The 14,755-nt window shown below is 37.8% G+C and overlaps 1 protein-coding gene across 2 annotated transcripts in view; it reads right to left on the reverse strand.

Moving 5' to 3' along the window:
• ADAMTS18 (ADAM metallopeptidase with thrombospondin type 1 motif 18) overlaps positions 1-14,755 on the reverse strand; it is a 205,783-nt gene that overhangs the window by 14,228 nt on the left and 176,800 nt on the right. For both annotated transcript variants that reach the window (XM_007477046.3, XM_056796391.1), the window contains exons 17-19: positions 13,165-13,291; positions 6,372-6,576; positions 3,117-3,302 (exon numbers count right to left, since the gene is read on the reverse strand). In XM_007477046.3, the coding sequence (XP_007477108.3) occupies positions 3,117-3,302; positions 6,372-6,576; positions 13,165-13,291 (518 nt within the window). The remainder of the gene's footprint in view (positions 1-3,116; positions 3,303-6,371; positions 6,577-13,164; positions 13,292-14,755) is intronic.

Below are 14,755 nucleotides of genomic sequence, written 5' to 3' on the forward strand. Positions count from 1 at the left end.
CCCCTTACCACTCTTTTGCCATGGAACCAATACACAATATTGATTATAAGACAGAAGGTAACATTTTAAAAGAAAAGAAAAGAGCATATCTTTTTTTTTGTTGTTGTTAAAGCACAAAAATACGGAAGAAAATATCATTTAAAGAAAAGAGAATTGGCTAATGGTAAAAGAAGCTGAAGAACATAATTGCTTAAAAAGCAGACTAAGTCAAATGGAAAAAGAGGTACAAAAGTTCATGGAAGAAAATAATTTCTTAAAATTTAAAATTTGGCAAGTGGAAGCTAATGACTCCATGAGGCATTAAAAAAAATTAAAAACATTGCCAAAAGAATGGAAAAAATAGGGGAAAAGTGTGAAATATCTCAATGGAAAAACAACTGACCTGGAAAATAGATCTAAGAGCGATCATTTAAGAATTATTAAACTACCTGAATGCTTTGATCAAAGAAAGAGCCTAAATATCATATTTTAAGAATTTGTAAAGAAAATTTACCCTGATATTTTGGATCTTGAGAGTAAAATAGAAATGGAAAGAGACCACTTACTACCTCCCAAAATAAAACCCCCCAGGAATATTATAGTGAAATTCCAGAGCCCTCAGGTCAAAGAGAAATCACTTCAGCCAGAAAGAAACAGTTCTAATATGATGAGTCATTGGATCACAGAAGACTTAGTGATTTCCTAGTTAAGAGTAGAGGACTTGGAATATGATATTTAGGGAGGCAAAGGAGCTAGGATTATAAATAAGAATCATTTGACCAGAAAACCTGAGTATAATTTTGGGGAGTGGATATTTAATGAAATAGAGGATTTATAAGCAGTCCTGATGAAAAGACCAGAGCTGAATAGAAAACTTGCCATTCAAATTCAATACTCAGAGGAAACATAAAAAGGTAAATATGAAAGAATAATCATAAGGGACTCAATATAGTTAAACTATTTACATTCCAATATGGGAAGATAATACATGTAAATCCTAAGAACTATGAGTTTACATAGACAGTTGGCATGGACATGAATTGATGTTGGAATGATCTTCAAAACAAATAAAAGGATGATAAAGAGGGATGCATTGGGAGAAGGGGGAAAGAAGAATAGGGAAACTTTTTTCACATAGAAGAGGCAATAAGGAAGAGCTTTTATAATGGAGGGAGACATGAAGGAGGTGTTGGGCAATGCTTGAACCTCACTTTCATCTCAATTGGCTCAAAGAGGGAATATTATACACACTCAGTTGAGTACAGAAGTATAATTTACCAAAAAGGGAAAAAGAAGGCAAAAGGGATTAAAAAGGGGTGTGTGTGTGATAAAGAGGAGGGTGGATTAAGGAAAGTATTTATTAGAAGCAAAATGGACTTTTGAGGAGGGACAAGATAAAAAGGAGGGGGAAAAACAGAAGAAAATCAGATGAAGGGAGTTATATAGTAAATGTAAGAGTGAATATGAATGGGATAAACTCACCCATGAAATGGAAGCAGAGAGTAGAATGGTTTTGAAACAAGAATCCAGCAATATGTTGTTTACAATAAATACATTAGAAATAGACAGATGCATTCACAATTTTTTAAAACAGATTGGAACAGAATCTAATATACTTCAGCTGAAATAAAAAAGATAGGGGTAACAATCATGACCTCAGACAAAGCAAAAATGAAAATGGACCTAATTAAAGGAGATAATCAAGGAAATTGTATTTTATTAAAAGATACCATAGACAATGAAGTAATTTAAAATGTACAAGAAGTTTCTGTCATAAAGACCTCATTTTTCAACTATATAATGAATATAGAACTGAGTCAAATTTATAAAAATAGGAGCCATTCCCAAATTGACAAATGGTCAAAATATGACAATAGGCAGTTTTCAGAAGAAGAAATCAAAATTATTTATTTTCATATTAAAAAATCCTCTAAATCATTATTGATGAGAAAAATGTAAATTGAAATAATGTTGAGATATTACTTTATATCTATCAGAAATGACATGTGCTAGAGGGTAAGAGGGAGAAATAGGAATATTAATGGATCATTGGTAAGGTAATGAACTGGTCCGATAATTCTGGAAAACAATTTGGGACTAGGACCAAATGGCTATAAAACTGTACATACACATTGATCCAACAATGCCATAGTTCAGTATCCCAACAAGATCAAAGAAAAAGGAAAAAGGCATATATGTACAAAAATATTTATAGCAGTTCTTTTTGTGGTGGGCAAAGAATTGGAAATTAAGGGGGTTCTTATTGATTAGGTAATACCTGAAAAAGTTATGGCATATGATTGTGATAGAGTATTACTGTGCTATATGAAATGATGAGGGAGGGGTTTTCAGAAAAGCACCACAAGACCTACATGAATTCGTGAAACATAAAATGAGAAGAACCAGAACATTGTACATGGTAACCACAATGATGGAATTATTATCTAATATGAAAGATTTAATTACTCAGTACAATGATCCAAGAAATTCCAAAGAACTCATGATCAAAAAATGTTATCTACCTCTTAAGAGAGAACTAATGAACTCTGAGTAGAAATTGAAATATCTTTCTTACTTTATTTTTCTTACTTTTATAATAATTGCTCTAGAAATATATTTTGCATGATTTCACATGCAGAATTGATATCATATTGCTTGTTTTCTCAGTGGGAAGGGGAGGTGATCTGAGGGAAGGAGAGAATTTTGAACTCAATATTTCAAGAGAAAAGAATGTTAAAATAAATAAATAATATTTTTAAAAGACAAAAAGAAAAGAAAACAGTTCATCCAACTTCATCATTTTACAGATGAGGAAACAGATTTTAAGAAAGGAGGTGACTTGCTCTGAGCCAAATGCCATTAATAAGTGGAATACCTGGAGCTGGAACCCAGGTCTCTTGACTCTCAGTCCAGTGTTTTTCCCATTTTAACTTTTCTCTATGTAACATGAGGTACAGGAGAATTTATAAATAGATATTGTGACAGCAAATGTAGGATTAGCATAACTCCAACCCTAGGAAGGTAAGATAGAACAGTTGCCTGTCAGCTTATCAGGCTTGGAAAAAAGGGAGTTGGCATGGAAACCTCCAGTCCACAGGACTTTTGTGAACCTTCACCTGTGCATTAAAAGATCCTACCTCACTCCAAGAGGAAACCACCCACTGAAGCCGGTCGTTCCTGGGACAGCGGCCTAGCACGCAGCCCTCTTGGACTTCTGGCTTTGGGACCGAGTCACACATGTTGTCTGGTAGGACATCACCTCTGACAGCACTTTGACAATAGATTGCCCGCTTCTTCACCCCTCGTCCACAGGTCTTGGAACACTTTGGAGAGAGAGATGCCCATCAGAGACTAATATATTTAGGTTAAAATGATATCACAGTGTATGTGGTCACTTCCCCATCCCAGCCCCCAAGACAATTATTCCCCCATTCCCAACAGAAGTCTCTCAACCAGCAAGCCTAATGCTTCTAACAGCATCAATGGAAAGAAAATAGAACTACTTTTCTCTTGATTGAGATTAATATCAACATTTCCAAGGATTCAGATCTCAAGTCAATAGCCAAACCAGCCCTAGAATCTAGCTCTTCTGATGCTCAGTCCAGGGCTTTGGTCACTAGATTTAGTGCTTGTGGGAAATTTCTGGGAACATTTTTGAGACCTTTAGATTTTCTAAAAATTGACTATTTTGAGGCTAAAATAGGGATGTCCTTAAGGCCAAATCATCAGACATGGGTGTTCATGAGAGGTCTCAGGGAAGATTTCCCAGCCCACTCCTGGAGCTCCTGCAGTTTTGTCTCCTTCCCTTCCCCCATAGGAATGAGAAGAATTCAAATCAAGGGGTCCCTCAGGGCAGAGACAGTCAATGTTGGTGTCTGCTTGCTGGCAAGAAGCCAACAGAAAGTTTTTTAGCTCTGAGGTTTTCTTTCCTCAAGCATAAACCATGGTCCTGTCTGTTAGTAAGTGGAGCCTTGGTGATGGAGTTAAGCTACCTCGTCTCCAGACCTGACTCTATCATTTATTAGCTGTGTGACTTTGGCCAAGTCCCTAACCTAAGCCCCTTGCTTTGTGGCCATGGCAGTCCCCCTCTATAAAATGAGGTATATGGATCTAAGATTCTTCCCATTTTCTATTATTTTCTATTTTGTCATTCTGTGTTCTCTAATTAATGACTGACATTTCTACCCTTTGTAAGTGATAAAGTGCTTAAAGCACATCACATCCATTGCAGCATGATCTGCCTCCTTCCTGTATCCATGGCCTTTTCAGGTGTTGTCCTCCACAACAGAACATGGCATGTTCTCACTTTTTATTTCTCTTTTCTATTTCCCTTAATTTCCTTTAAGACTCAACTCAAATGACCTTCTGCAAGAGATCTTTCCACTCTTCCTCCTCACCACAAGTGGTGCCTTCTGAGACCCTGAGATTACCTTCCATTGACATTGTTTATATCTTTTATGTCTTTTTTTGGGGTTTGTTTTTGCCTTTCCCTTTAGATTGTGAGCTACTTGAAGGTAAGGGTTAGCCTTTGCTTTTCATTGTATCTTTAGCACTTAGCACAATGCCTGACATATAGTAAATATTTTTTAAAACCTTTACCTTCTGTCTTAGAATCAATACTAAGTATCGATTCCAACCTAGTGAATTGGGGTTAAGTGACTTGTTCAGTCACACAGCTAGGAAGTCTCTGAGGTCATATTTGAACCCTGAACCTCCTGTCTCCAAGGCCAGGTGCTCTATCTACCAACTCCCTATAAGTTCTTGATAGGTGCTTGTTGATTTGATTTGACCAGTTCTATTTCTTGGGGTTTCTCACTAATCTGATAGTCTTCTATGAGATTTAATAAGTCAATAATAATTCTCTGATGTGCAGAATTTTCAAAAGAATGCTTTCATTTCAATACCATAGTCTGATGCTAAACTTTCAACTTTATTGAAATATTCATAGGAGCTAAAGAGTTCAATTTAGATGTCAACTATCACGTATTGGAATTGGCTGACTTTCTATTGTACAAAAGTATGGAACCCCAGATATGTAGGAGATGACTGATAGGTAATTTCTATTTTATTAATGTCCTTGTCATTGATCCACTGTTTGACTTCAACAAGCCCCTGAGTCACGGCTTCATCCTATGTAAAATAAAAGGGGGTAGTACTAAGGATTCATTGTGGCACATTAGAAAGACCATTGGCTTTGGAGTCAGAGGACATCGGTTCAAATTCTGCATCTCATGCTTATTACTTGTGTGTCATTGGGGAACTCACTGAACTTTCCTGGGTCTCTTCTTCCCTCATCTCCAAAATGAGAGAATTGGGCTAAATGACATCTGAGGTCCCTTATGGATCCATAATTCTACGACTAGATGTTCTCTAAGGTCCCTTCCAGCTCAAACAGCATATGCTTTAAGAAGCAGACTTGGGAAGTTTCCCCTTCTTATTGACTACAGGTGATCAAAGAAGGATTGAGGAAAATCTCTTTGAATTGGGGGCTGGGGCATAAACCATACTGTCTGCTCTGATATAGTGATTTCCTCGCTCCAACCCCAAGTCCTTAAAAACATCAAAAAGACTCATAAATTGGCTCTGATGCAGACTAGATACCTCCTCCTCCCTCCAACAAGAAGCAACATGATATCCTGTCACCCACCATCCTTTAGCACCTCCCCAAGGTCATACTCCATATGACTTCCCATGTTGGCTACAGGACTCTCACTGAGTCACAGACTTTAGCACAAGAAAAAACTACAGAGGTCATCTCATTGAACTCTTTCATTTCTCAGATGCTCTTCAGAGAGAAGAAGTGATTTACTCAAGGGTCAACCATCATTAGTAACAGAGCTGAGATTCAAAACCTGATCCTCCCACTTACCCCAAATCCATCTCTCTTTCACTATTATGGTGTTTTGCCACAGAATGAAAGAGCTAGGAAGAACATTAGAGCAGACTAGCAGAATTAGAAGAGACTTTAACCTCTCCTTTATGAGGAGGAATGCCCTGACAAGTGATCCTCTATTTCAGTTTTGACTTTGTATACCGAGTGCATAGTTGGTACTTATTGTATCATGATGATGATGACTACTTTCTTTTCAAGCCAAGTCAATCATTTAGCCACCTAACCTTTATTAGGTATGTACTATGTGTCACGTACCATGCTGCATACTGGAAATACAACAAAAGGCCAAAAAAAGGTCAAATATTATTCAAATAGTTATCATATTTACTCATTTTGAATCCTCATGTTCCCAATCCTGTTTTTGTTATGTTAATTCTTTCCCAAAATGAGGTGTCCAAAACTGGACAAATTCTCTCTTTCTTGTCTCTTTCCTTGCTGTCTTTTTGGTATTTCTGCTGATGATGGGGAAACATAAGGCAATAAATGCTTTATTTCTTACCTGAGACCATGGCCCAGGGCTCCATTCTGGAGGACAGGCATGGGTATTGCAGACTTGGATGTGGGATGGGGTGCTCACTGGGCACCGAGAATGTACTACAATCTCTTCCTTTTGAAAACTTCTCTTTTGGACACACTGAATAAGTCGGCTTTGCTGGCCACCCCCACAGGACTGACTGCAGGAACTCCATTCACCTGGGGCCCAACTTTCAAGAGAAAAAGGCATTTGGGTATTCTAAAGTGGAATTTGTAAGTCCAACAAAACTCTCTAAACATGAAAATTTAATTAATGCAACAAACATGTGTGACCAGAAAAGGAAGTGAGCTATGCATTTGCGATAGCAAGCATGAACAGAGTATGACAATGGCACCCAAGAAATATTTCAAGATCCAGAGGAAAACCTCTAAAAGACTGAATGGATCTTTAATAGCAGGGATTCTTAACCTGGGGCTGGTGAACTTTTTACAAAAATATTTTGATAACTTTAAAAATGTAAATGGTTTACTTTGCAATCTTATGTATTTTATTTTACGCATTAAAAATATTATTCTGGGAAAGAGTCCATAAGCTTCACTAGAGTGCCAAAGGGGCCTACAACATAAAGAAGGGTAAGAACCTCTGCTCTATAGAGCATTTTTTGAAAGATATGGATAAGAATTTGTTGGATGAAATGGTATGGAAAGGTTGTTATCAACACTGGTGGATATATCATAGATCCACTGAATTAAGTGCTCCATTGTACTGGCACACAAATAATAAGATAAGGCACAATCTCTGCCCTCAGATAACTTACAGTCCAACAGAGGATATAACATGTACACAAATAAGTATATCACAAGGTAGGATACAGAAAAAGTAAAGAATGATTTAAACTTTTTCTAAGAAATATGAGAATGGAATAATGAATGATTGGAGAGGAAAATAAGTATTTTCGAGAAGAACACATTCCATTTTTGTGCTACATTTGGATGTAGAGCAAAGTCCAGAATTGAACTCAAAGAGTTCAGGCTGTATCACATATGGGAAATTATGTAATGCTTTCAAAAATTCTAAGCTGCCAAAGCCCATGTGTTTAATACCAATATTCTCCTACCAATTCAGTATGGCCTCAGATTATGAAATACCACAAACTCAGAAGAGCCAAGATTTCAGGAGACCAAACATGGCAGTGCTTTGTAATGGAATGAGCTTCTGAATTTGGAATTATTGGAACTGATCTACACCACTTACTACAGCACAACTTTTGCAAAGAAGGTAGTGATCACCAATAGCCTACATGTCTACATCAAGAACAAGTCATTCTGCAATAGGTTTTTTCACTTGTTCAACAAGATTACTAAATTGGTGGATTACAGTGATATTACAGATATTTTTCGCCCAGATTTTAGCAAAGCAACCTATAATGTCTCTCATGTCCTTCTTGTGAGACCCATGAGTTAGACAATTGGACTCATTTAGAACTGGTTGAAAGACCATACCCAAGATATAACCATTAATGGCTCAATGTCAACTTAAAAGGAAGTCTCCAATGGAGTAGCTTTGCCATGACCTTGGATAAAGGCACAATTGCCACGCTCAACAAATTTGTTGAAGACATAGAGCTGGTAGAGATTCCGAACACCCCAACTGATCAGATCAAGATTCTAAAAGACCATGTCTGGCTAGGATACTGAGTCAAATCCAATATGATACATTTAATGGGGACAAATTTAGAGTGTTATACTGGCTTCAAAGAAATCAACTTTATAAGTTGAGATGAGAGAAGCAAGGTTAGTCAAGCACTCATTTAGACTAGATCTAGGTGTCTTTTTTATTGTTCAGTCATTTTCAGTCACATCTGACCCCATTTAGGGTTTTCTTGGAAAAGTACTAGAATGATTTGCCATTTTCTTCTTCAGCTTATTTTACAGATGAGAAAACTGAGACAAAGAGAGTTAAATGACTTGCCCAAGCTCATACAGCTAGTCTGTCTAAGGCCAGGTTTAAATTCAGGAAGATGAGGCTTCCTGACTTCAGACTCAGGACTCTATCCACCACACCATCTAGTTGCTCCTTAGGTGTATTAGTGAACCATAAACTCAATATATGTCAAAGAGTGTAATGCAGGAGCTAAGAAAGTTAATGTGATCTTAGGTTCTTCCAAGAATGGCATAGAAACTAGGAATAAACTGAACTGATATCCCCAAATACTAAAAGGACCAGAGGAAGGTCAGATGGGCTGGATTTCCTATGAAGGACTTGTAATATGAGAAGGAATCACTCAAGTTGAGAAGTTGACATTGGTCACTGGTGGAGGGAATGAGATGAAGCCAATGAAAAAAGTTAGTATGTAACTCAGAACCACAAATAGCACTGATGCATACAAATAAATGACTCTCAAACCATTAATTTTTCCTTCAGAAATAACTGGCAGATAGCCACCAGAATAATTTCTCAACTTTGAATTATCTTTCTGTTTTATTTCCTTGACAGACATGTCCTGGTTTGCTCCAACCAAGGATATTTTCCAAAAATATTTCAATAATTCTATGAATCTGTGATCTCATCATTATGCTTCCTGCTTCCAATAGTTCAGTTCCCAACCCATCCATACATTTTCATACTTCGAGCTTCTCATGAAGGCCCTTTCATGATTTTTCAGCAGAGGTTCTACCCAAAGCACTAAAGGTCTTCCTCTTTTAAAATTCATGGGTATGAGCACATCCTTCAAAGAGATCAAAGAAAAATGGAAAACAACCCTTATGTATAATGTAGCAATTTTTTTATGGTAACAAAGAGCCAGGAAAGGGGAGGCACCTGTTAATTGGGGAATTATGCTTTTATAGCTTATACTTTTTGGAATTTTCAGACACCTGGATAATGTAATGTGCATAGAGAATGGAGTGTGTAATAGTATATGTTTAAGGAAAGGAGCTAATTTGCTTAGGTTGAAGAAGATCCTCATAGGGAGTTCCCAAAAGTAATGACATCATAGGTCTAGTCCAGAAACATCATAGTGGAGGAGAAAGAATTTTGGTCTTGTAAGGGAAGAAAATGATGTCCCTACTGTGTGTCAGGTATTGTGCTAAGAAAGTGCTTTATAAATATTATTTCATTTGAGCCTCATAATAGTCCTAAGAGGTAGTTTGCTATTATTATCACTAGTTTACAGTTGAGGAAATTGAGACAAACACAGGTTAAGTGACTTGTTCAGAGTCAATAGCTAGTTAAATGTCTGAGGCCAGATCTGAACTCACATCTTCCTGATTCCTGGCCTAGCACTCCAGCCACTGTGGCACCAGCTGCCAAAGATCCTTGTGAGGTAGGTAGTAAAAAGTTTTTTTTTTAATCTTCCATCTTAAAGATTAGGAAATTAAGGCTCAGAGAGAGTCAGCAACTATATCAGTGAAGAAGCTAGATCCATGTTGGTAAAAGAATGGCATGTGTGCCCCGGTGGCACGGAGAGGGGGGAGCTAATCTGTTCCCCCTTTCCACAGCACCTGGGGACATTTTTTGCATGTCCCACCCCTCTGTCCAGCTGCTCATTGTGAGCACTTCCTCCCTCCCCTGTCTGGGGTGATGTGCGGGGGGGGGGCTCACAGGAAGCTTGAAGTTGCAGTTTGGGCACACAATCTCAAAAATGTTCACTCACACTAGGCTAGACTATATTAATGAAGGAATCTAAACCAAGTTCTCCTGATTCTAAATTCATTACTTTCCACTAAAGTTCTTTTTCCCCTGCCTAGTAAAGAAGGAAGAAGATCTCTGATTCCCAAGGGAGTTGGGAAATTTAGGACTATAGAATTGTGAAGTGTTCAAGATATAAATAAAAGAAGAGCCTATGGATTCTTACTTTAAAATCTTAAGATTCATCTAGAGGTGTTTACCAATTAATTCTCAAAAAAAGGGAAGAAAAAAAAGGAAATGTATGCATGACCCACTTTCAAGTTTGATCTGGGTCATGAACATTTCTCTATCATTTTCTTATGTCTAGAATTTCTGGAAAATAAGCAAAACAAGTTAAGCCTCAGTTTGTAGTGTTTTCTGATTTCTGAGGTATAAATGCTTACCCTGAATATTTAACAACCAGCTCTCCAAAACTACAAGCCAGCCTAGCATGCTAGTGGATCCATGCCTCATCAGTGTGGATATTCCTTTATACCTCCACTGGTGTAGACTGCAGCATCATTGAGAGTTGGTAAATTGTTTCATTAATTGTCATGGCCAAAGATAATCTTTCTTCTTTTTTCTTTCTTCTTTCTTCTCTTTCTTCTTTCTTCTTTCTTCTTTCTTCTTTCTTCTTTCTTCTTTCTTCTTCTTCTTCTTCTTCTTCTTCTTCTTCTTCTTCTTCTTCTTCTTCTTCTTCTTCTTCTTCTTCTTCTTTCTTCTTCTTCTTCTTCTTCTTCTTCTTCTTCTTCTTTCTTCTTCTTCTTCTTCATCTTCTTCTTCTTCATCATCATCATCATCATCATCCCTCTAGGGATGATCTTCCCCCTTAGCTAGGCTAGTCCTCAGATTGTCCCTAGGCTGGTTGTCAGTTGATATACTGAAGTGCTGCCAGTTTCCTAAGACAATCCAGGGAGAGTTCATGATACAGTAACATAATTTATGGAGAGCCCAGGGTCACCTCCATACCATGAGGACTTGAGGGGAGATTCTTCCTCCTAGTGTGATCATAATGATCAACTTTGGAAAGAGCACCCTGCATTATGATAAATACCAACACCAGCCCAACATCACATAAACTACTTGCATATGTGAGACATTCCTTGCTTAAGTGTAGGTTAGGCTGAGGAGACCTGCAAAGTTCCTCCAGCTCTGAGATTTATTTGGAGCACTGAGGGACACAGCACTGCCTAATAAGAATCTTTGTCTACTCTATCAAAATGCAACTGGCAGAGAGTGTCACATAGAAAGGAGCTCCGCTAGGCCAGAAAGATTAATCCCAGTGAGCTTTCCAACAATAGTGTGGCTAAGGGTAATTCAGAAAAACTGCTGAAAGAGGCATGTGGTCCCATCCCCTGAGCCAAGCACCCCCTCTCAGCTTTGTCTGCTTCTGGGGAGTCTGGGTGTCTTACTACTGTATAATTAGCAGCTTGGGTTTCATGGTCTTCACTGTACTGTCATTTAAAAATTCCTATAGCTGAGTGACTTAATAAGGTTGGTTTTTTTGTTTTGTTTTGCTTTTTTTTTTTAGAGAGAGAAGAAAGTCTGAACCTCTCATTTTACAGAGGAAGAAACTAAAGTGACTCTTCCAAGGTCATACACTGAGTCAGTGGTAAAGTTGACTTTCAAACCTAGGTCTTCTGACTGCAGGTCTACCACTCTTTCCATCTTAATCTTCCTTCAAGGTTCAATTCAGTAGCCTCCTCCTATGTGATATATTTCCTATTTTCCTGAGTTGTTGGAATGTATATTCTCTCTCTCTCTGTCTCTCTGTCTCTCTGTCTCTCTGTCTCTGTCTCTGTCTCTGTCTCTGTCTCTGTCTCTGTCTCTGTCTCTGTCTCTCTCTCTCCCCCTCTCAAATTACCTGGTGTTGATTTATCTATATAGATGATATACAGCTCCACTAGAACCCCCATCAGCCAGCCATGAAATATATGATCCTTGAAGGCAGCAATTGTGTCATTTTTATCTTTGAATACCCAGCATGTAGCACCAAAGTGCCTTGTATATAGTAGGTACATACTAAATGTCTACAGAATTGAGTGGAACTGAATTGAACTGAAATTCAAATGGGGCCAATTTATATCAGAAGATGAATCTGTTGATTCATTTGGAAGAAAAACCAGCTGAATCTTTGAAAAAGATGTTCTTCCTACCAGGTAGGAATATAAATTATGCATTGCTCACACAAATTATGCATCAGAGTTACTTGATCAAAGAATTAAAGCAAGGGAAGTTAAATAGAGAGCATTTATATAGTGTTCTAAATTTTGAAATGCTTTTAAAAAACTATCTCATTTTGTCCTCACGACAACCCTGAGAGGTAGATGCTATTATTATCCTCATTTCTAGGTATATTCAGGGACTGTATGGGTATATATTTATTGCATACTTGCACATCATACCTACATATATGGAGGAAAAACCTTTTTGTGAAGCCTACTACTCAGTGAATGACTTTTTTCTTTACCTCTTTTAAATAATTACAGAGAGTCACAGAGGAGAGCTATTTTTCTGTTGGCTCTGGAATATATTTATTAACAAATTCTATTCTAAAAAGATATTGAAAACTTTTCTTTATGTCAATTTTATGTATACCTGAGTTAAAATTTCAATGAAGAAATTATTTTAAATCTTGCTTTCCCCCTCCCCCTATTTTTTGGTTAACGATTGAATGGCCTATGAGTGTCTTAATCAGTACTGATATTAAATTGAAACTATCAAGAGGCTTATCTGAGCCAGGCTCAGCTCATAATAGGCCCTTGGACATTATTATCTAGCCCAAACCCCTTATGTGATGAATGAGGAAGAGAAGGGACTTGCCCAACATCATATAGGATAGTGGTGGCAAACCTATGGTACATGTGCCAGAGGAGGCACTCAAAGACCTCTCTGTGGGCATGTGTGTCATTGCCCCAACACAAAGTTCACCAGAGTTCATTACTAGAAAGCCAGAGGCTTGTAAGACTGGGCTACTCCCCTCCCCCTTGCCTGAAGACATTTCTCACATCACTCCCCCTGCTAATAGGTTTGCCATCACTGACATAGGATATTACTGGCAAGTTTGGGTTAGAATCCAGATTGTGACTCCAAATTCAGGGCTTTTTCCCCATACCATGCAACAATCACAGTTCTGGGTAGCACTTACTATGCAGGACAGGAAAAGGCATTACATGTTTGAGGTTCAATCACAGGTTTGGTCTTACTGCTGCAGAAAGAGGAATTCACTTGTTTCTGATGATCTTGCAAACAGATGGTCTTCACTGTAAAGTAACCTAAAGAAAACATGGAGAGTGGAAAAAGAAACATCAACAATTGTCTAGCATGGGACAGAATACTGGGATCATTTATTTCTAGTCTTTCATGAGAAAACTGAGGCAAAGAGGCAGCTATATAGCATAGTGGAAAGAGTTCTTCCTAGTCAGGAAGAACTGAGTTCAAATAAGTCCTTAGCCACTTACCAGTTGTGTTATTCTGGATAAGTCATTCAACCTCTGATTAACTCTGTTTCCTCAACTTTTTTAAATGGGGATAATAACAGCCCCTACTTAGCAGGATCAAGTAAAAGAATATTTGTAAAGCACTTAGCATGATACCTGTCAGAGAAGGTGCTACATAAATGCTTATTCTCTCCCCCATCCCTCCACAGAGAGGAGGAAATAATTCACCAGAAGTTGCATAGGTAGTCAATAGCTCATATTCCAGCCTTAGAGTAGCATGGCTTTTTTTTTTAACACATTGCCAGCATTTTTAAAAATTGGAAACACTGAAAAGAAATTTAATAGGGAAATACCTCCCATGGGGAAAACTGAAACTAATCTAAGTCATTTTTCCTCCCAGAGAATATTTTCATATTTGTCATATTTGTCTAGTTTCGATTTTCAGTCTGCAGGACTGATTTGAGGACTGATCAAAATGTCCCACTGGGGAAAGGTAATGAAACAAAACAAATATGTTCTGAAACAGATGACTTTGCTGGGTAAAATGGGTTGTCAATCTCTTGAGGTAATAAATAGTCTTCTAAAAATGGAGGCCAACAGGGTAGGAAAACTGCCAATCTTGACTCATGTTATGCTCAATTTGACAGAAATGTTCCTCAAATAGAAATCCTATTAATTTCATAGAATTTCAGAGCCATAATGGGCCCTAGAGATCATTTAAATAAACATATAATTGAGTAGAAATCCTCTCTACACCATCCTCAACAAGAACTCATCCAGACTCCAGTGGGGAACTCACTACTCTCTAAGACAGCTCTAATAATAACTTTAGGACAGATCTAAATGTGAGGAAGAGCTTACTGATTTCAAGCCAAAATCTGATATTTTGCAACTTTTCCCTCCTATTTCCAGTTCTTCCTTCTGGGGTCAAGCAAACTAAGAGTAATCCCTTTTCTGTTGAAGGCAACTATCATTGCTTATGCTTCTTCCTTTCTCTAAGTTGAATATCTTCTTGCCCTTCATCCATCCTTTTCTGGAATGGACTCTGTCCTCCTCTGAACAGGCTTCATTTTAGCAATGTCTTCTTTAAATGTGGCCCCCTGAATAGAATTCCCAGCTGTGGTTTTTCCAGGGAAGCTAGCTATGCACCCATCTACCAATGCCACACTCTAGGTAAGATTTGCCATAGTTTGTGCTTCATTGTCAGAGCTTTTCAAGATCTTAGTCACCTCCACACCACTGTAAGAGTTAAATTATTGTCCAATTCTTCAAGTATTATTTTTTATAAAGTTTATTATC

The sequence above is a fragment of the Monodelphis domestica genome, chromosome 1 (assembly GCF_027887165.1).
Source record: "Monodelphis domestica isolate mMonDom1 chromosome 1, mMonDom1.pri, whole genome shotgun sequence".
NCBI lineage: Eukaryota > Metazoa > Chordata > Mammalia > Didelphimorphia > Didelphidae > Monodelphis > Monodelphis domestica.